The sequence below is a fragment of the Lagopus muta genome, chromosome 3 (genome assembly GCF_023343835.1).
Source record: "Lagopus muta isolate bLagMut1 chromosome 3, bLagMut1 primary, whole genome shotgun sequence".
Taxonomy (NCBI): Eukaryota; Metazoa; Chordata; class Aves; order Galliformes; family Phasianidae; genus Lagopus; species Lagopus muta.
The window spans coordinates 17434430-17456992 of record NC_064435.1 but is presented as its reverse complement, the minus strand read 5'-3'; the positions used below and the strand labels follow the sequence as shown (position 1 = coordinate 17456992).

The following is a 22563-nucleotide window of genomic DNA, read 5'->3' as shown; positions in this document are numbered from 1 at the left end:
AGCCCTAACTCCAGCAGTTTCTGATAGCATGTACTGAAGTCCATAACGCTGCTGTTAATTTAGGACAAAAGATCTCTTAGCTTATGAATGCTGCTTCACTGGTCAGCAGTTCTTAAGCAGATACACATTCATCTCAGAATATTTTTTCTATAATTCAACATCGTTGAACTGCATAATATGTCTCATACCCCAGGCTCTGAGCTACAGTTTAGGAATCTTTAACACAGCACTTGGTGTAAAGAATGGCCTCATTAGCTATTTTTTAACTATTTTAAAGCCAACTGTCTTTTTCAGCTGTGTTGAAAAAATGACAGTAGAAGTCAATTTGTTGTACTTGCTTTTGGTAAAAATCACAGTAGGCTTTTATGAGTGTTCTTCTCAGCTCTCCTTGTAAGCTGGTTCATACATTAGGCAATGAAAAGAGTCGTCCACACTTTATTCATTTCCCAGGACCTATCTCTGTTGTGCAATTCGGAAAGACAACTGTCTTTCTCACACATTCAAGTGAAATGAATGTGTTAGTTACATGATTACACAGCAATGATACCTGACTTACCAGCATATTTAGTCTTACTAAATGCTGCATAAAGTTAGCTGTAGCTAGAGGAAATCCCACACCTCTAGAGATTTTGCTTTGACTTTTAAGGAGTATGTTATCATTTAAGGAGGCTCTTTGCAGTGGCATGTTTTTGTTATATTGCAGTGTGCACTTGTGCCTAGTTTTAATCAGATAACACGACTAGCAGAATTGCCCATCATACATACCAAGGTCAACTTTATCAGAAAAGACTTTTTCATACATCAACAAGAAGTTAATTATAAATAAGTTATTCAGGTTTTTACTGATGGAATGCCTTTAATCTGTGCTGCTCTTCAGGTAGAGCTCACCATTTACACCAAGACTACATGCATCATCAAATTCTTACAAACTGCACTTTGGTATTAAAAGCAAAACTGTAACAATTATGGGATTGGTTAAAACACTCAAAAATTGGAAAATTAAATTTAAAAGAAGTTAAACTAGAAAAATGCATCTTGGTTATAGAGAGATTATTGACTCCAACACTCCTCTTCAATGAATAATACGTTCAAGAGCCCAAAGCCCTGGAGACCCCATCTGCAGAGGTGAGACTAAGAAATGTGCTGCTCTGTACTCGCTGCTATATAGTGAGGCTCTGTGATAACAGCAACTCATACTCGTACAGGTATGAGTTGCATCAGCAACACCTGCTTTAATGCATTTTAGATGTTGGGCATCCCAGCAAAAAGGGTTTTAGCTGAATTGTTCATATGCAAATATACCTCAGAGGAGGTTTGCAAGGACAGTACTTCAGAAAATGAGAAAAATGTTACTCACTATCAGGATAGTATCAAGATGAGAATTTATAGATTTTTAATGTCAGAGAACAAAAATAAATGGGCATTACATGTAAAAAACTTCACAACTTTCTCCTCTGTGCTCCTTTTTGTGTTCAACTTGATTTGCCAGATCTGCCACATGGCAGCCTCACAAACTCAGAGTTGGCCAGCAGAACTCCTCTCCTGCTCATCTTAAAACTGCTCATCTTATGTAGCTTATATCAAATCGAGATTGAAGTGGTTTATTGACTTACTAACAAAGCTTACTTAACCAGTGCTCAGTGAACTCTGCATTCAGGATCAATATCCATAATATAAAAGGTAAATCACAATATTAAACAGTTGTAAAATGTAAGTAAATGGAGATTTCTAAGTACCTTTCTATAATTTATCCCCAGAAGTTATAAATCACCCCGTCCATCCCACACGAGGGTTCTCTGTAGTGTCAGACTCTACAATGTGGCACTCCAGTATTTTGCTGATCTCTCTCCAGTATGTCTCTGTCTCTTTTGTACTGGACTCAGCACCCAGCTGTGTCTCACCAGCTGGGTAAGGACCACCTCCCTCGACCTGTTAGTAATGCTCTGCCTGTTGCAGCATAGAAAGCTGGTGACCTTCTTTAAAGAGAGAACAAAGAAAAATATTAGTGATGTTTAAAAAGTTCTGGTGGGGTTGGACCACAGTGTCATCAGCTAAGTGCTGCCCCTAAGCATCTATGAAGAAATACACAAGAATTTTCAGACTGTTAGTCTGCACTATAGCCTATACCACTGTCCTTTAACTAGTATCATTTCCTGTATTAGTGAACCAAGGTTAGAGCAGGCTGGATTAAGTGCTACCGTTACATCCCTTGATTGCAGTTTTTGGAATTATTTCATGTTCTGACACATGACCCTTTCAGCCCAGTCTACTGTGTGATGGAAATGGCAGATGTGAGGACAAGAGGTAGTTACTTACTTATCTTCTGTGTAAAATTCAAAAGATAGCATGGCAACATCCTTAGTTTGGTGCCTTAGTGATGACAGAGCTGTTTTACAAATCTGTAGTAGAAGAGAAATGGCGTAGATTCATGTTTTAGAATTGTAATACCCTGTACCGTTTATGTCTCAGTATGAATGCTCTGGTCCCATCTGTAAGAGCTGAAATCAGAACCAATCTTCATCTGCAAATAGGTAATATTACTGAATAGTCTTGCTGAATAAACAACACGATTGACAAACACTTTACTTCTTTTGAGACTTTGAATTTAAAATCAAGAGGTTTGAAAATAGAAGTTGAAGCAGCTACTGGGTAAAGTCTCAGACACATCTCCCGAAGATGGCATTTCTAAGAAATTTTATTTTCAGACCTGGTGTAAGGAGTGAATCAACTGATAAACCCCAGAACATTTCTCTCCTTCTTTCGAGTCCTTCATAACAAACACAGGATGCAATAAAAGCCGCATTCCCTGAAGAGGATCAGTCATCTATCTAACTGCATTTCCTTTCTCAAACAGAGAATCAGTTACTGTACAAGAAAGCACAAAAGACATTACAAAACAGTCTTCCCACAATAAAAGCTTCTTCCTAATTCTCTATAATTAGAATGACTTTTGAATGAGAAACAGCCTGTACAATTTGTGCAGCTCAGGGACTTCCTGCTCTAAGGAGCTATGAATTAACTTAGAGTGGGCTGCATCAAGCCTTTCCCCACAGAATTATGAGAGACTCCTGGACATCCATGGGAGTTTTGTTATGTACTTATAGAATATCAGGGAAGAAGGAAACACTGTGATAACACTGTTTGATCTTTGTGTAACACAGATGGTAAGCCTGACTTCTGAATTTTCAGAACAAGACATATTGGTAGAGCAAGACACACTCGTCTGGTATCTTACACTTTCACTTAGTTTTCTCATGCCCCTGATGGCTGCTGCACATGCCACACTCATCACAAATCCAAATGCTGGATGATATCAACTGACTAATCAGGAGTTGAATTTTTGTGAAGTTTGCTTCGAGGTTGTAGCCTTTGAAAAATCTGCTTTCTGTATTACATTACAGAGAATGGGAGGAAAACACATTCTTGCTTCTAAACAAGAGTTATTGGGTATTTATTAAAAGCAGTATTTTCACCTATTCACATATATTCAAAGACAGTCTAAGCCTTCTAAACACATAAATACGTGATCGAATTAAATAATCCACAGCTAGCAGATGCCTCCTTTCAGGTAGTATGTTGAATTAATAACTAATGTAAATAACGTTTGTGATTACATTGCTGAAGAAATGAAATGAGAAGTTTGTGATTTTTGACCTAACCTATTACAAGACTATGATCATTTTTTTTTACATCTGGCTAACTTACTGGAATACTTCCTGATTTTAACAGGAGATAGAGAAATTAGTAACTTGTTAACTTTTACCATTTCTGTTTCTTCTGGTATCCACTGGTGACTTTACTTAAGTGCAAAATCTGCTTAGCTGCACAAATAAGCTAAGAGAATCAAAACACAAGAAGGCATTGTTCAAAGTAAGTTTGTAAATGAACTCACTGCTGCAAAAGAGAGTGCTTATATTGATGGAGCCCAGGATACCATTTGCTTTCCAAGCTGCAAGAGCACGCTGCTGGCTCATGTTAAGCTTTTCATCTATCAAGACCCTCAGGTCCTTCTCTGCAGGGCTGCTCTCAAGGACTGCTCCTTCCAGTCTGTATGGATGCCTGGGATTCTTCCGGCCCAAGTGCAAAACTCTGCACTTTGCCATGTTGAACCTCATCAAGTTCACCCTGGCCCACCTTTCCAGTTCTCTCGAGGTCCCTCTGAATGGCATCCATTCCTTCTACTGTGTCAACCACACCACTCAGCTTGGTGTTGTCAGCTTAATACTTCTCACCTATCATCTCCTGATATCCACCACGTATATATCTGGCAACTACTTACTTCAGATTTTCCTAATGTATTTAACTTTGGTTTTTTTGTTTTGTTTTGTTTTTTTTCAAATACAAATCCTATAGGTCTTCAAAATTCAAAACACCATGGCAATTTCAGCTAAAAGATTTTATTACTATACATTAGCAAGGACATAAGATTCATAGACAAGTGTTTGTAACACTATTTTACTTTGATGGACCCATTATTTTCTCTCTCATCAACCAAGTTCTGGGGGTATGTTTCTGGTGCCCTCAGAGCCTTTTGCTTACACCAACTATATCATTCTATACAAGTACGTAGAGCTCCAGATGGAAAAGCAATACATTATGTGTTGAGTGATAAAAAAACAGATTCTTAATACCACATTTCTGAAGTAGTCTATTTGCTATACAAGGCTAAATAACTTAAAAGTCAAAACCAAAAGTCATCTCCTCCACTGCTCCTTGTGCTCGCTCGCTCTCTGCTTTTCAGTCGTAACATATCCATGACACTGCGTGCATATATGTCTCGCAAATTAACATTGATATTTGAGTCACTGGATGAGTTCTTCATGAGTCTCTTTAAAGCTTCACGCTGCCGAAGAGCAGCTTCTTTTATCTTCAGTGTAAAGTAACAGGCAGAAAACCGGTCATTTATGATAGCTATTGGCAAAGCCAAAACTAGTATTCCTGACAGTATACACATGAAGGCCACTACCTTACCAACAGTTGTATCTGGTCTAATGTCACCATAACCAACAGTTGTCATGGATGTTGTTGCCCACCACCAAGCACCAGGTACGCTTGTGAATGTTGTGCCTGGCACACCTTGCTCAACAAAATACTCCACTGTGGAAAATATAGAGATTCCTACAGAAAGGAAAAGCAGCAGCAGGCCAACCTCCTCGTAGCACTGTGCAATTGTCATTCCAAGGGACCGCAACCCTGAAAAACAAGAAATGCTGTAAGTTGATTTGTGTAGCTTCCTTCAGAGATCCATGAAACATACCGTATTTGAAAGCTGATCGTTTTATGCCTTTGTTTTGGCTGTTAATGAGCATGGCTTATGAAAAAGGGCTGCAGTTCCTACAAGCAAAACTACTGCGAAAATGTGATTTAAAAAGAAACAGATTAAGATGTTAGACTAAAACACTGACATCATCTCATTTTCCTTTATACAGAGCATATAAATTCTTCTTATTGCTTATCATTTGAACTACATACAACATATGATTTAGAAAAACTAACCAATCTTGATTTAGTAATTGGCCATAATGGAGAGTCTACCACAATTTTTATTAAGTTACCTAAATAGCCATTTAAAACTACTAAAAACATCTGCTTCCTACTTTCAGTTGGAATGCGCTTGTTTTCCAGCCATTATCGTATTTTTCTCTTGGACCAAAGAGCACCCTGTTGTCAAATTCATGTTCCCAGCTGGGTACTTCGAGCCTAATTCTGTCACACAGTACCTTTTCTTTGCTAAGCACTGTTTACAGTCCTTTTATAGTTCTCATCACCTCCCTCTGACCCTTCTTCCCAACATCTTTATCTAGAGAGATCAAAACAAATACAGTAGTCCAGGAGCAGCTGTGCTTGTGCCAAAACTGGAGATAGCAAAGCTTCCCAAAGCAAACAAGAATTCTCCTGCTAATTCACCAATGCCCATGAGTCGAACAGGGAATTTCTGTGCAGCAGATTGCTCTCCATAATGCCCCACATTCCTTTTAGAGCTGCTGCCTCAAGGCTAGGCTGCCTGACAAAGCAAGCAGGAAAGTAAATCCAATAACATTGCAATGGATAAATGTTGCTCATAAACAAAAGAAGATAACGGTACCAAACAGGTTGAAAAACATGAGAGACTGAAATTATCTTTTGAATCACAACTGATTTTGGATTGTTAATGTTCTTCTTAAAAACATGCTATATGTTTTCCTGAATAAGTGGAAAAAAACAACCCACAATGCTTATCAACTTCTTTTCATAAGAGTACAGTTCTAACTAGAACGTTTGCATAGAAGCTTGCTGCTTCTGCTTGCAGACTTCATATGCTCATTGAAGTAACAAATAATTTGATTTGCTTTCCTTCCACAATCTCAAAATAAAATAAGTCAAAATTTCTTTTTCCTTTTGGTCTGTTTCTTTTTCCCTTTAGATCTAATGAGTTTTAAAGTTTTCCTTTATGTTCAGCAAACAGTGGAAGAACAGACTATTTTGTAGGGCATGTTTCCTTTTTCAAAGTTGTCTTCTGCTAGCTACAGTTAAGGATTTGCCCCTATCCAGATTTTATATTGCTATAATGATAGTCTGTTGGTCAGAATGTTTATTGTAATGATACAGGTTAATTATGTAACAGAAAAGGGGAATAAGATACATCAGACTCATCTTTTTTTCTATTAAGGAGACTTTCTCCAGATTCTGAAAATACACTAAGATAGCAGTGCAAAGGGAAGGGACAATTGTGAGGACACAGATCAAGCTCTCATCTTCCAAGGAAGTTATTCTACTCAACTGCCATGTAAAATTTCATACTGAACAAGGTAGAAGAATAAATTCTTTCAGGTGACCTAGGAAGAAGGTACACCAATTTAAAAGTCTATGAAATAAAGACTGTAAAATCCAGGTTTGCCCTTTACAAGGGAGCCCAAGAATACTGGATTAAAAAACACAACAAAACAACAAAACAACAGCACAACTTTCTTAAATCAGGTTGAAATAAGCAGGAACAAGGCTGTGACTGCTAACTATTTGCATCATATTGATTACACCTTCAGCAAAATATTTTTTTAAAGGGTTAATTATTCTTACTATTAAGGAGCCTGATAAGTTCTTCTAAAATTATTCTAAGTTCTAGTATCTTCATATAAAGCAATGATGCTGAAAAAACTGAAAAGTATAAAAATGATTCAGTATCTGGGAAAAAAAACAACAGAACTTAAGCTGCCTTGGTTATCAAAACCAGGTATTAGAGAGTTATCTTAATTATCATGGAGGAAAATAATAACTGAAGTACTCTTTAACTTGTTAAGATCAGAGCAAAAAAAAAGAAAAAAAAATAGAAAAATAAAGAAACAATGCTTGACCTTCATTTTTAAAAAATCAAAGTAAATATTTGTAGTGATGGTGCTTGATCAGTGAAGTGATGGTTCTGCATCACTTCATGCCTTCAGAAGAAGTCAGGAGATGTTTTCAGATGCAACTATGAACCAGACAACTTACTGGACTCCACAGTTCATTCCAAATGGGATTCAGTTGGTGTATTCAGAAGGATTATGTATTCTGCTTTACTTTAACTTTTAAAAATGATTTATCCAGCCCTAACATATAGCCAAAGTAGAGCTGTTCCATCACAGACACTTCAGCAAGTCTTATGAGAGTTATGAGAGCTCCTTGCCAGGAGCTGTAACAGTTTGGTTACTCATGCTGGGAAGTGCTAAGCTGCTACAACAGCCAGTATGGTTGGGGCAAGCAAACAGCTCCAGCCTTGGAACCAGCAGCAGGAAGGAGAAGCATTTCTGCCATATATCGCAAGTTCCACCTCTGTTGCCCAAAGGAACTTGATAATGCAAGCTGAAAATCAGGAGACTCAGTTAACACGGAGCATTTAAATCATCCTGAATTTTTGGCACTGAATTCTGAATATGCTGAAGTTTTGCTTTCTCATGAATCCAGAAACATCTCACCCTGACATATGCTACAAACTTCTCTCTAACGTGCTCATTGCCATCAGATGCTCACATCCTGCTTCTCAAGGAGTAAATTTCTAAGTGCTTCCTATAGGACCAGCAAAGCCTCAGACAAGACATGGTCCCAGAAGGAAGCCAACAGCTGAGGAGCATCAGAAAATGTGAAAAACGCAGGTCCTTACTCGTTCCTAATCCACTCAAATCTGTAACTTCAGTATCTTAGAAGTCATCTCATCCTCTAGCTATACATCTACTGGTAGAAGTACTACTAATTGATCAGTTTTCTTTGACAAGGTACAGCACTTTGCATAATTTAACACTCACTCTGGTATGGCCCAGGTGTTTCTCTGCATTACATCCATCTCCTGATAACTGAGTTTGTCTTACAAAGAATTTTTCTTTCCCTTTTTCTTTCCCCTCCCCACAAAAAGGTCTAATCTGCTATTTCTTCAAAAACAGAGGAAAGTAGAATGGACTCAGAATTTTTCCTAACTAATTTCTGCCTCTGATAGCAGAACCATGCTGCCACTGGGATCTCAGCTTTTCTATGGGTCTGCACGGTGACTTGTGACTGTGACCATCCTGCCTTGGTGACAGAGGAGTTGCTCCTGGCAGCCACAGATTTTTATATCTCTTTTTGTCTGATCCTGCACTCCTTTTGTCACACAAAACAGGCTAGCAGTGTATGAAATTTCAACTGATCTGAGAGTGCAAGAGTCACAGAACCCTCACTGGGAGGCAGTTTTAAGCTCCTAATTCAAGACAGAAGTATTTGAGTGCCACTTTTACACTCAGATTTATTGGGACTGCCTAGGTATGTGCGAGGATGGTGTCTGTGTACTGTACTTACAATGTTTATCTTCTATTGGCTACCATGGTCAGAAGTGTGCTCAGAACCGTTTTAGCACAACTCTCTTCCACTACAATCCTCTACTGGTCAAAAATTATGCTTCAGATCAGCTAATCTATTTTTTGTCTTGATTTATTAGAGTTCTGCTTTGCCTTAGCAACCACCTCTTCTGACAGAAAATCAAATTCATGACCTTCTACATTTAAATTATACAGAAAAGAGCCAAAGCTGATTTACTGTTCTGCAACTAAGTAACTAGTAATTCCAAACTACCAGAGGCAAGCACAGTGGCAGTAATGCTGATCTGAATGGCTTAAATAGTGATGTATGTCAATTTTTGTATGCTGAAATTGGTATTTCAATTGCAGAAGAAAGATGGCAGCTCACTTTCAGAGTAGAAGACTGTATTTAAATAAAATTAATTCCTTTCTTCTACCAAACATGGCAAATGAATTATTAAACTCTTAACATTAGTAAGACAATATTGTGAAATAAACTACAATAATATTTTAATGAATTTAACTTTAAAAACAAATAGGCACAAAAGTTTAGACCATGGGTGTCCAACCCATGGCTTGCCTAGGAGTGAAAAGCCGTTGTCTTGAGCTACATACAAAATATATAATATAGTTAACTTACATAAGCAAAAAAGCTTCTTTAAATTCGCTTTTTATTGAAACAAAAAAAAACAACAAAACCAACAACCACAAAAAAGAGGGAAACAAAAACATAAAACCAATGGGTTGGACACTTACGGTTTAGACCAGCTCTGCAAGCACTGAAGCACTGAATACAGCTAAAGTTAATGGTTACTACACAGGCATCTGAAACTTACTTTGTAGCTGACACAGCCTCAGAACTGAGTTTCGTGCATTCATTCTGTAGCAGTAAAGTATACTGAAATGGAAACTTTGGAAAGTTTCTAACTAGAATTAACATACTTTTGGATCATAATCTTGTCATTTAGCACAGAATTGCCTTAGTGTGTTAAAATCTTATTCTTAGAACAAGGGAGGAAAGCATTCACAGTCATGTACTTGGAAGTGGGCAGTAGGGCAGCATAGAACAAAAACCGTAAAAATTATACTGAAGCACAGCAAACTCACTGACAGACTGAAGCACTAGCAGCTTCCTCTCAACTGCTTTCCAGGGGACAGGCATAATCTGAAACCACTATGATTATGCTCACCAGTAATAAAGCTACTCACTGCTACTAGTATGAAGATTCACTGCTCTTCAGTGGGAAAAATCAAAGACATCCTGCTGCTAAAATGCCCACTGAAATAGGGCCAGTTCACAAAGAGGGTAGGGAAGATTAGCTCCAAAAAATGAACCAAATTATTACTGCTTCAAGGCAGGAAATTCTGGAAGGACTGCATCAGGAGTGGTTGGACACGAAGGGCACCACATTAGAATGCTGGCTGAACCTGACACTGCCACTCTGTGCTGAACCTAATGCCAATTCAGTGCCCCAGCTGTATTCAACATATCATACAGATTCCAACATATTCGACACGGTCAGGGAGCCCATCAACCCACTGCCCAGTATGATTCACTTTAAACAGTTTTATTGAACCATTCTCTATCCAACAGGTTTTCAGGATGTGTGAAGTGGGCAAAATCATGATCCATTTATTTGCATAAACTTTTGAAGTGCAACGAATGATGACAGATAATTATAAACTGTCACCAGTGAGCCTCTGATAATATAAAAGCATGGGTCACTTCTGTTTCTTCCATTGCTTTGCTCCTAACTAACTCAAATAAAAATGTTTGCAAATTTGTGACATTGTGGACTGGTGAAGGGCTTGTAGCATGCAGCTTTGGGGCCTGTTTTTGTAATGTTCTATGCAAACAAATTGCACTGGCTTTATGAAGAACTAAAATTTATTGAAGAAATCTCCTGACACTGTTATCAATATCCACAAGTAAGAGTTTCACAAGCCATCACAGCTAACGTTACACTGTATATAAACGCACACAAAATGGGGATGGTTTGTTGGTAGCAAAAGTAAGAACTAACACTGCCATGGCTGAAGTACCTGTTGAATGTCTTCCCAGCTTCAACATCCGCAGCGCTCTGAGCAGCCTCAGCACTTGGACAATGCGCCCCACATTCTCCAGTTCTTGGGAGCTCTCCCCACCACACAGACTCTCTACCAGCAGTGTAATGTAGAAAGGTAAAATAGCAAGGAGGTCTATGATGTTTGCCACATTCCTCAGAAAGCGACACCGATCCCGTGTACACAGGAACCTCAGAACAAACTCCACAGTGAACCATGTAATGCACAGGTACTCAAGGGCATCCAGTAGTGGTGGTGCCAGCCAGCTTAGCTCTACTGAAATCAAAGCCATGTTGGCAATGGACACAACAACAAAAGCCATGGATAAAGTGCCAAAAGTCCTGGCTGCTGCAGAGGAACCAGGCTTTTCCAAAACTTCCCAAAGTTTTTGTCTGACACTGGGACAGAGGCTACCAGAAAAGTCCTCTTCCTCATCTTGAGCATCCAGTTCTTCAGCATCTTTCTTGATGTCTAAGGCTTCACTCAGCTCCTTCCTCCTGAAGTACCTGCCCAGGAATCCCCCAAGAAAAAGATTTTTAATACCAATATGCGTATGCTTTTCTCATCCTCTACCATGAGAGGCATAAGAACACACAAACGTATACCTCATCAAAATTAGAAAACCCTGATGTCAAGTGTGTTGTGACTAACTCAGACCCTACAGCATGTTTCCTACTTACCCATGTCACAGCAGTGAGACAGTTTGTATGTGCATAGTAATTTTATTCAGGTAGTGTGCTACTTATGTGGATCATGTTGACTACAGTAGGATTTGTTCTATGACTAACATGTATTCTTATAAGCAATCCAGACCTTCTTTTCTCCATTACCCTCAATTTTATTGCAGTTTTATTAATTATATTGCAGTTTTATTACATTGGTGTGTATCTGCAGCGCTAGAAGGGAAGACATAATGAAAGCTGTGCATTTCATGTATGAAGTTCTGATCAATACGTGCTCAGATTACTCATGTTATCTTACTTTAAACATATGGGCTGTCACACAACAAAGCATCTTTGCTGACTGAAATTTACCGATAGTAAATGCACAGTCGAGCACTTTGTTAGAGTGTACTTACAGAACTATTTCATGAAACAACATTCCCAAATTATATTGTAAAAATTATTTTGCTTTATATCTGTATTTCCTGACAGCTGTAGTTACCAAGACTTAAATTAAGGGGCTATGCAATTTTGCCTTCATTTGATGCACGGTTACTTCTGCATATACCCAAGAGGTCTGTTAGGTTCTTGTACCACCAAGGAATTAGGATCTTTCAGTTTTATCTACTAGTGAATGAAGAATGGGATGAAAACTAGGATATCGCTGTCTCAGATGCAGAACTGAATCATTTAAGGATAGGATTAACTGAAGCTCTTTTTTGGAAGGGGGGGAGGGGTGAGGGAGGATGAATGTGCTTGATTATTTCTAATAATTTTGACACAACCAGTTTGATCAACAGCAGTTGTACTTACTCTTTATACTACAGACAAACCAGTAATGCTAATATGGGGGATAAAGTAGGTGCAAATAGAATTAACAGAAAAATCCTGTGGGTGGTTCAGTCAAAATCCACCTTGTTCCTAAACTTCCTGTCACAATTTGTCTCCAACAAGCCACGCTCCTGCTGCTGCCCACTCCCTGTAAACTGCTACATCTGTGTTCTATGCTTCTCAAGACTGCTCCTGCAGCTGTGCCACCCAGTCTCAGCATAGCAGTGACCACTCCCACCTTCTGACTCTCCTGCTTGGAATTGTGCAGAAAGTACTGGGCAGCGAGGCTCCAAACTCTCCTGACTCATGACTACACATGTGATCCCCCTTGGCTAAGATGAAGCCTCAATCTGAATGACACTGAAAATGTATCTCTGCTTTCACAGCCCATCCTATCTCCAGCGCTGCCACTTTCTACTTTGAACTTCCAGGGTCAGTCTGAAACTAGTGCAGAAAAATCCAGATCCTGTTCATGCCAGGCTCTCACTATCTTGCCCCCACTGCTAACCTGTCCCTCACAGCAAAGGTAAGCAGCGATCTCACTCAACTTACCTCTTTGTCCCATCTCCTGCTTCCATCTACCTCCAGAGTAGGATTCACTGCTGGATTTACCCAGCTTTGAGGATATTTTTCTGTGCTACCTTCTCTGCCCTACTGCTGGATCTCTCACCTGACTGTCCCTGAACACCAGCCAGTGCTGAGCTCACTCAGCCCATGCTCCTGCTCTGTGTTTTTTCCCACAGCTCACCGATCTCTGCAGCAGGAGTCGATGCTGAGCTCATCCAAGCCCCAGTACTGGATCTCCTGCAGGAAGGAGAGTGCACACAGCTGCTCCATCACATGCAGCCTCCCTGTCTGGTAGTAGTTCAGGATGTAGTGAAATGCCTGCGAGCTCCGGTCAAAGAAATACTCATTCTCCACCAGGTTAGCATCATCACAGAGCTCAAGGAGGCCAGAGGCGACATCCCGGGCAGCGGAGACCACCACAGCCAGTTTGCCAAGACGAGTGTCAGGGTAGCAAGACAAAGTTTGCTGGGACATCACAAAGCGGCTGCCTCCCACATTGATTGTAAAGCAGTCCAAGGAAGGAACAACCTTCTGCAGCAGGGGCCCCTGCTCCTCCTCGCTGGAGAAAACACTGCAGTCCAGGGAGCCCAGCGATGTGCTATTGCCTTGTTCCTCCAGGGACGCTTGGGAATTAAGAGACATGCAGCAGGGAGGCGACTTCATCCTGTAGCTGCCAGCAGCAGCCCACACTCTCCTGGATGGAAAACACAACAAAGCTGCAGAGATTCCTGGTGGCGGCAGTGGGGCCAACCTAAAGATGAGGTACCTTCTGATGCTATGGCTCCTGTCCCCGGGGCTCCTCACCATCCCCACTTCCTCCAGATGGTGCCTCCGTCTGATACAGAGGCCAAGCGTACTGCTGGGCTCTGGTACCAGCAACCCCTGACGTCCGTGAGGCAGCCTCGCTGTGTGCTGTCTGGGGGAAACGCCAAGCACCGTCTACCAGCGACAACCCACGCGGCCCCTTCGGCTTCGCGGTCATCTCCGATCTCTCAATCAAGTGTCCCGAGAGCCGAACCCGAAGGAACCAGCACGGCACAACACCAACATCGCCTTCAGCGGGTTGCGCGAGCAGAGCGGGGACGCCCGGCGACCCGCCCCGTGTTCGGCCTCGCCCGAAGCCTCTGCCCTCCCTCCGGCCCCACGGCTCGGTCCGCCCGCTCGCCCGCCCCGGCTCTCTCTGCACCCTCACAGACGTATCCCGGCTTCCGAGGCAGCCCCCTGCGCCCGCACTTCGCTGACAGCCGAAGTTGCCGGCCCGCTCGACCAGCCCCGCCCCGTCCTGCCGCGGGACCCTCGCCCCAGCCCGGAGCCCCGCCGCGCACCGTCCGTCAGCCCGCCCGGCCGCGCTCCGCTGCCTAGCTCTGCTCCGCTCCGCTCCTCTTCGCGCCGCGCCTCACCTGCCCACCCGCCCCGCTGTGCCGCCCGCGGCTGGGCGCCTGCTGCCGCCGTCCCCTCCGCTCGCTCCACCGGCTCCAAACTTCTGGGCAGCGCCGGCGCGCCTCCATGGCGGGTCATGTGCCGCGGGGGGCAGGCGGGAGCGGCGGGGCTGCGCGGCACGGGGCGGGCTGGGCCGGGCCGCCGCCCTCCACGCCGCGGGGCCGAGCGTTCGCCGTCCCGGCCGTGCGCTGTGTCGAAGGCTGGGTCGCGGTTCGGCGGGCGGTGCTGAGCGGAATTCGCTGTCTCCTGGCCGGGGCTGCTCGTTTCGAGGAGTTTTCAGAGCCTCCAACTTCTCCGAGTGCACTCGCAGGACGATTTGAATTCCACTCACTCCCTGCTAATATACGTAACACCAAATGTGCTTCCGAGCAGGTGGTCTTCATTAACACTGCTATCACGACCGCAGATCAGATCTAAAAAGTGCCAAGCAAACAGTCGTTGTAATGGCCAGGCAGTGCACACTGGAGGGCCTGTCTTAAACTAAGTCCTCTCAGTGTTTTTTTCTAAAGTAATTTGGGATATGTCTGATGCTGTCCTGTGTTGATCTTTGAGCACTACTGTATTGTGTGGTAAGAATTAATAGTCACCTTTTTCACTCTTCTCTCCTTCCTTGTAGGAAACCATACGGAACCATACAGAATCATAGGGGTTGGAAGGGACCTGAATGGATCATCGAATCCAATGCCCCTGCTAAAGCAGGTACCCTGCAATAGGTCACACAGATAGGCATCCAGATGGATTTTGAATATCTCCATAGAAGGAAAATCCACAACCTCTCTGGGCAATCTGTTCCAGTGCTCTATCATCTTCACCATACAGAAGTTCTTATGCATATTAGTACGGAACTTCTTATGTTCGAATTTTAGGCCATTGATCCTTGTCCTGTTGCTACGTGCCACTGAGAAGAGCCTGGCCTCATCCATTTGCCTCCCACCTCCCTTTAAATATTTGTAAACATTAATCAGATTCCCTCTAAATCTTCTTTTCCCCAGGCCAAACAGATCCACATTGCTCAGCCTTTCCTCGTGTGGGAGATGCTCCAGGCTCTTAATCATTTTTGTGACTCTCAGCTGAACTACTAGGAGCCCTGAACTGGATGTGGTATTCTAAATGTGGCCTCACCAGGGCAGGGTAGAGGGGGGGGATCACTTCCTTTAACCTGCTGGCCACACTCTTTATAATGCACTTCAGGATACCATTGGTCTTCTTGGCCACAAGGGCGCACTCACGGCCAACCTGTTGTCCACCAGGACCCCCAGGTCCTTGTCTTCAGAGCTCCTCTTCGGTAGGTCATCCGCTTACCTGTACTGATGCATGCAGTTATTCCTCCCCAGGTGCAAGACTACACTTGTTCTGGTTAAACCTCATCAGATTCCTCCCTGCCCAGCTCTCCAGTCTGTCCAGATCTTGTTGAATGGTAGCACGACCTTCAGGTGCATCAGCAAATTCTCTCAGCTTTTACATGATTTGTTTCATAAAAAATGCATGTGTGTCACACTGCCAGTACTGTATGCCATACCCTCAGCTCTGTATCCCCTCTCATGTGACTTATGTGCCACTGTGTACAGCTATGTATTTTCTACACATTTATTTCACGGAGGTGTACTAATGGCTCATATTTTGGATACCAGCAAGCTTCTCTATATTAAGATTAACAGTGTTTTTCTTACTGCTGCTTTAGCACGAATGACTGCAACAGTGTCTGCTCTGCTCAGTAGTTGCTGGTGCGGCAACCATTGTGAAAGTGTGCACTGATTGAAAGAAATCTAGAAGAGAATAGATAGAAGCAAGTTTGGAAGTCATGGTACAAGAGGAAAAGCAAGGATCGAACAGCTACAGTGGAGGGGATAGTGCATGACATAACAATCTTCAGATATGTGAAAGACTGCTCACGAAGTTGAAGAAGTCACCTGTCCTCCTTGAACACACTGAACAGGCATAGAAATAATGGAGTTGAATGACAGAAAGGACATTGAGGATAGTGGTCAGGAAAGTTTTGGTTCCAGGCTTATGAGGCAGTGGAGGAGATCATTTATGTTACCGGTTTGTGCATTGGTCATCAAAGAAGTGCCTGGACATGAGGACTTGTCAGCAATGAAAGAGCTGCACCATTTTCTCCAGCGGGCTGGAATGGTTAGCTGACCTCCTGAGACCATTCCCAACTCAGTAATTTTGAATTTCAGGTGTGTTATAAAGAAATACAAGTACCTAATTGCATAAATGTTCTGCCTTTTATTGCTTAAAACAAAAATATGAATTCATTTTCTGTTAAAATTATCAGCAAGTGCTGTTAGGAAGCCAGCTTTTGGTTATAGTCCATTTTCAGTACAGGATTGCCATCTGGGAGTGCAGACTATTTGATGGATAGCACTTAAGCCAGCACTTAATTAAAAGCAATAATTAAAAAAAAATCATTAAGTAGGCCATCCATATTGAGAAGTAAGTACCTTACCACAGCAAGATGCCTTACTCAATACAATAGACCTGTATTTGTTCAGTATCTAAGTTACTTACTCATCCTCATTTTAGAGTACTCTTTTCAGTAGTCGTTCTTTCTGTTAGCAGGAAATGCTCTTCAGACATACTTTCTCCATTAGTATAGAGAACTGAAAACACTCCCCTCTGTAGTTTTGATTCAAGGGACAGGACTTCTGCTACAAGCTTAGATCCACTGGTGTTTCTAAGAACCCAATTAGAAGTTTTGCTGTTGTCTAGTCAAAGTGAGTATCTGATTCACTGTAGTGTTGATATGATAGATCACTTTTTTTAGTATACGAATAAAACTTTCATAGAATCATAGAATCATAGAACTGCTCAGGTTGGAAAAGACCTTAAAGATCATTGAGGCCAAGTGCAACCTAACCGACCATACTACCCTAACAACTCTGCTAATTCATGCACCACATCCAAATGGTTTTTAAACACACCCAGGGATGGTGACTCAACCACCTCCCTGGGGAGCCTATTCCAGTGCTTAACAACCCATTCAGTAAAGAAGTTTTTCCTGATATCCAACCTAAACTTCCCCTGACACAACTTGAGGCCATTTCCCCTTGTCCTGTCACCTGTCACCAGTGAGAAGAAACCAGCCCCACTCTTGTTGTAAGCACCTTTCAGATATTGGAAGAGAGCAATAAGGTCTCCCCTCAGCCTCCTCTTCCCCAGGCTAAACAGCCCCAGTTCTTTCAGTCTCTCCTCATAGGGCATATTCTCCAAGCCTTTCTCAAGCCCTGTTGCCCTTCTTTGGACCTGCTCTAGCACTTCAATGTCCTTTCTGTATTGAGGTGCCCAAAACTGAACACAGTATTTGAAGTGAGGCCTCACCAATGCCGAGTACAGGGAAAGGATGACTTCCCTAGTTTTTCTCACCACACCGTTCCTGATACAAACCAGGATGCCATTGGCCTTCTTGGCCACCTGGGGCACACTGCTGGCTCATATTCAGACGACTGTCCATCCAGTAGATGGCCTTTGGGAGACCAGGTTCAATGTTTTGCTTACCTGTGCATTTTTGGAGTAATGACAGTATATAGAATACATACGTCACCTCAAATTTCATTTTTTTTCTGATTATCAGATGTTCAAAATAGGGCCATGTCTTCAAAGTGCTAGAGGTGCTCTTAAAACCATGTGTTAAGTTTGTGCTTTCAGGTAGTTCTAAGAACTTCATATGCATTCTTCAAGCTCACATCTCACTGCAGGAAAACAGCAGCATCCACAGACTTCCATCGTGTCCCTAGCTTCACGTCATTGTAATTAGACATAAGATTTGGGTGATGTCTGGTAGGTATCTTACTTCTGACTTCCCACTAGTTGTCAATTTAGGTTTTTATTATTAAAAAAAAATAAAAAAAAAGAAAACACAACAGAACTTTTAGAAAACTGCTCAGAAAATTATTTTCAAATGTACCAATAAAATAAAGCTAAAACATTTCAAAGAAATGAGAAAAGTGCTTTATGATTAGAAAGGCTCAGACATAGGGGATTTATTTTTATGCCACTAGAGACACAAAAACTGGGGACTACTGGTGCATTTTTCATTTTCTGGGGAACTCAAAGTATCAGCTATTCTTTATTCTTGCTCATTCATACATGAAGAACCAAAGCAACAGCTTTCATAGTGTTATCATTCCCCTGGCAAACCTGCTCAGGCAACCATATTCTCATGCCACTGGAGCAGTGGTGCAAACCAATGTAGCAGTACAAAGAGAGTCATTTGGTTTTATACACTCAGCCAGATAAGTGCTGCTGCTGAAATGAACCATGGACATTTCCAAGGCTGTTTAGCTCCCTGGATTTATACCACTGGATAGAACCGTGGGTGCATGGTTTAGAGATATGGTTCAGACCAAAGGAGGGATACAGTACTGTTTTATCATGACAGAAATGTCTGGAACAACTGAATGATAGTGACATATGTGTGAACTACTGTCTTTACCAGTGCTCCAGCTTGTATTTGCCTCGTATGATACCACTGACTGAAGAAACATTTCATTATTTCATGATACAGTATAGAAAAAAAAAAAAATCTGGAATGCTGAAATACCCAGCATGTCTGTTGTGGGAGTTGAAAAATTTGCTTCAGCAGAAAGCCAGCTGTTAAAAAACCTCTTTTATAATCTGTTTTCAAGATCTTACATACTCCTTCATGTTGAAAGCTATGATGCTATGCTGATTTTTTAGTCACATCATCCATCTCTAACACTATTGTATACAGAAAAAGGCCAGGATGTACATCCCCAAGCTGTCCTTTTCAAATTGCATTAATCCTCTTCTAAGAGAATCTTAGAAGAATCTTTCAATTGTAAATTTCTGGGATTTCTGGCACATTGTATTTCAAAAAATTTTAGTTTTTTTGATTGAAATGACTCTCCTAGATCTCATGTGATAGAATAGGTTAGAAAAAGAGTATGACAGATAGGACACAGAGAGAGAAAATGTTTTTTTCATGCTTTCATGCTTTCCAGCATCAAAAAGATTTGATAAGTCAGAGGTTGCATCTAGCCTAACATGTTCAACAATCTTTCTTGACACTGCAAATCCATTTTCGAACCCATTTCTGTTTCAGTGTCCAGAACACTTGTGCAAGGTTCTCCACAAGCTAGCTGCACTGGGTGAAAGATAGCATGCAGTTTTGTTAAATCTTCCTTCATTCATGTGCTGTGATTACTGAATAGTAGATCCGATTCATGTTGCTAAAACCACTCAAGGTTTTGCTGGCGTCTGCCCTACTACAGTTTCTATGGAAATGTTCAATTTTTCATATGCATCCAAGTTTTGTGAGTAATACACTATATCAAAGGTTAAAATTAATGAGTTAATAATTTCATCATTTGTCTATTGCGAATTTTGTGCTCAGTGCAAGCCTGTGAGCCCTCAGTTCCGTTGCATTCAAAAGCAGGAATAATTTGTAACATAAAATCAAGTCCCTTGGCATAGATTAAGAGTGACTTCCCTAAAATAACTGTGGTAATGGCTAGATTCTTTGTTGAATTTTACCCTTGGGTTCATATGAAGCAGTGCTCTTCAGGAGCAGTTGTGGTTCCTTCACAATTATCTGAAGCTTGTCAGTCTTTCATCCACTGCTGTAACCTAAGTCTAAAAGTAAAAGTGAGAATAAGTAAAACCTAGAAATACTCTAGGCAAATCTCTTCTGTTTCTTTTGGTGAGTGAAATAAGAGCTTATTAGAACAGATTTATTCCCTCTGGGGATATTCTGCCTTTCTTGTGGAAATGATCCAACCAAAACCAGCCAGATTTCACTTTCTTTGAGCTAGCTCCGTAGAACAGACAGATCAGAAGAAGACACACAGTTTAGTCCTCATTGTGTGAAAACAGTTTAAGAGAGTAGGTAACCAAGACTAAGTTAAGAAAGCTGTTCTCAGTATCTTTGAACACTACCCACTTTCAAAATCTATTTATTTTCTTGCCTTTTACAATGTGGTAGGAAGTAAAAAGAAGAGTAGCTGGGGAGGTAGTTCTGTAGAGCAGCCTACACACATGAGCAGTGTTATTTTCGAAGGCTAACTTTACATGCACTGACTGCATAGGCAGGCACGTTTCCTACTGAAATTGTAATGGAAATGGGCGTTTAAATATAAAACAGAGTTTAGGGCACAGTGTATGTAGTGTTAGGCTGAACTATCATGTTTTCATTTTTAGTAGACCGGGAAAAAGGATTAATAAGAATTTTCAAATTTTTTATCTGAATATTACACCAAATACAACAAATTCTTCACAGATAACTAAAAGATATACAATCAGACCTGATCGTTGGCCTACCTATTGAATTTTTTAGAAGATATTATTTCATTCGCCTGTCACTGAACAGGTACAACCCAGGAATGACAAAGAAGGTTACATATAAGTATCAAAAGAAAAAATGCCTTTTTTTCAGATAGGACCATGGCTTGTTACTCTGAAGGAAAGTTCCAGTATCTTAGCATACATAGCAACCTCATTCAAAAAAAATCACAAAGAGATGAGAGTGAAGTCATTCAACACAGGAAGAGATTTAAATCAATCAAGCTGAGATTAAAATCTGTATTATCAGAAACAAGATCAAATTTTGTACTGAAAGAGCTTTTCAGTCCTCACCAAAAGAGACTACATTTTTTGGATATTAAATACTTGCATTAGTATTTCTGCCCAGAATGACTTGTTTTATTCAGTAGCTAAGCTTACTCCTTGATCCATCAACTAGCAATGCTTTTGGTCTGCTTCTTACATACACTTGAAATTGCTTACCCTTCAGATGAGATCTTTTAATAAGGCATGTGTTACTTCCTTTCTGCTAATAATTCACATAAAATTTCCAGCCTTTATATCCCTGTTGTATTCATTCTTTCATGTATTTTGTTCTAGTGACTACTTTGCACTGTTTATGTTTCTTCACTTATTTCTCCTGTGTTACTTACTATGCAAACTTTTGCTTTCCATTAAAACCTGACTTATTTTTGTAGCTGTGTGTATACTGAGTTGCAAGTGCTTTCCTACATTCCTACATTTCCTACATTCTAGGATTATGATCTCAAGTCAACAGTGCAAGAACTTGGTTTGACCAACATGTGAATCCTGTCTGTCTTGCATATCCTTTTTAGGGAAGCTGAATTGTGGTTGAATAGGAGGTGTATCAGTATGGATTTTGGGTATGGTTAGGGTTCACACTTGAACTATAGAGACTAATTTTTTAACAGATCTCACAGTTCAGATTCCCTTGGTATAGATCAAGAGTGACTTCCTTAACGTAACAGTGAAACTATTGAAGAAACTGTTTCTTGAATCTTTGAAAGTTCATTGTACTATGCAACACATCATGGTCTTCTGGGGGCATACTGGATAACAAAATGATCATGTTTTCATAAGCTTTAATTCAGCATTTATTTTTCCCACTTATAAAAGGATAAAAAGCATAACAGCCAACAGCAAGAATATCTTCTTTAAAAATGATGCAATCAGTTCCAATGTATTAAAGTATTAGTTAATACATATAAATCAGTAGCAATCTGAGTAACAGTTAATATAGAAAAATAACTATTTTGCATAAAACTGTTGTTTTTTAATAACTTGTATAACACCATGAAAGTATAGACATTGCAGTTATTTCTGACAGAATATTTATTGAGTGATACAGAAAGCTTGTACACTGTAATAACTTAAATATTTGTACTGAAAGAAACAGATACAGTCCATCTGTTTGGGTACTTGACAAATCCCATCTACACTTCTGACAGGTATAATAGCTGAACTTCGTATAAAAGCAGGAAAACCAGAACAGGCATGTCTATACAGAAAAATAATTATAATGGAAATAACTTTATATGGTTTCGTACAACAGAAAAGAGTAACATGTTCAGGCAACTTCATCTCTGCTGCCATTCTCTTTTAATTATAAGAGGGGTTCCTTTCCCCCTACATTATTGTAGTTTACATTTATATATTAATTTCCTTCAATTAATAATGCAAAGAGAACTTGCTTTTTTAGTATAGAAGGTGACCATTCATCATTTCTTCATTTATTCAGAGTGTCTTAACAGCCTTTGAATTTACAAAGTTGAGTTGAGTATATTCGCTAACCTCATATATATCACAGTAGCAAGAGGAATTCATTTTGTAAGAGAAGTTCACTTTGTAAGACCAGTTGTGATTCTAAGTAGCCATTATGCGTAAATTGAGTTCCTGTGTATGTGGCTGCAAAAACTGTCTTGCTTTGTAAA

The 22563-nt window shown here is 40.7% G+C and overlaps 1 protein-coding gene across 4 annotated transcripts; it reads right to left on the bottom strand.

Annotated features, from left to right (window-relative positions):
* Window positions 1–2401: 2401 nt before the first annotated feature.
* Window positions 2402–16983, bottom strand: KCNV1 (potassium voltage-gated channel modifier subfamily V member 1). Of its 4 annotated transcripts, none has more exons than XM_048939977.1 (4): window positions 14233–16983; window positions 13089–13601; window positions 10827–11353; window positions 2402–5193 (listed from the first exon to the last, which is right to left on the bottom strand). In XM_048939977.1, the coding sequence occupies exons 2-4, from the start codon at window positions 13568–13570 to the stop codon at window positions 4682–4684; spliced, it is 1521 nt and encodes a 506-aa protein (XP_048795934.1). In that variant the 5' UTR covers window positions 13571–13601; window positions 14233–16983; the 3' UTR covers window positions 2402–4681. The 4 variants fall into 4 exon arrangements, with proteins under 4 accessions (XP_048795934.1, XP_048795933.1, XP_048795932.1 ...); XM_048939976.1 differs by having other exon boundaries at window positions 14308–16983; XM_048939975.1 differs by lacking the exon at window positions 14233–16983 and adding an exon at window positions 13674–13982.
* Window positions 16984–22563: the final 5580 nt, after the last annotated feature.

Excerpts from the sequence above, each read along its gene's own strand:
- KCNV1 (XM_048939974.1), bottom strand. The coding sequence starts at position 13,714 with ATGGTGAGGAGCCCCGGGGACAGGAGCCATAGCATCAGAAGGTACCTC. Across the intron at positions 11,354-13,088 it reads GACTCCTGCTGCAGAGATCG|GTACTTCAGGAGGAAGGAGC; the intron begins GTGAGCTGTGGG and ends ATTCCTGGGCAG. Across the intron at positions 5,194-10,826 it reads GCTGGGAAGACATTCAACAG|GGTTGCGGTCCCTTGGAATG; the intron begins GTACTTCAGCCA and ends CTTGTTTTTCAG.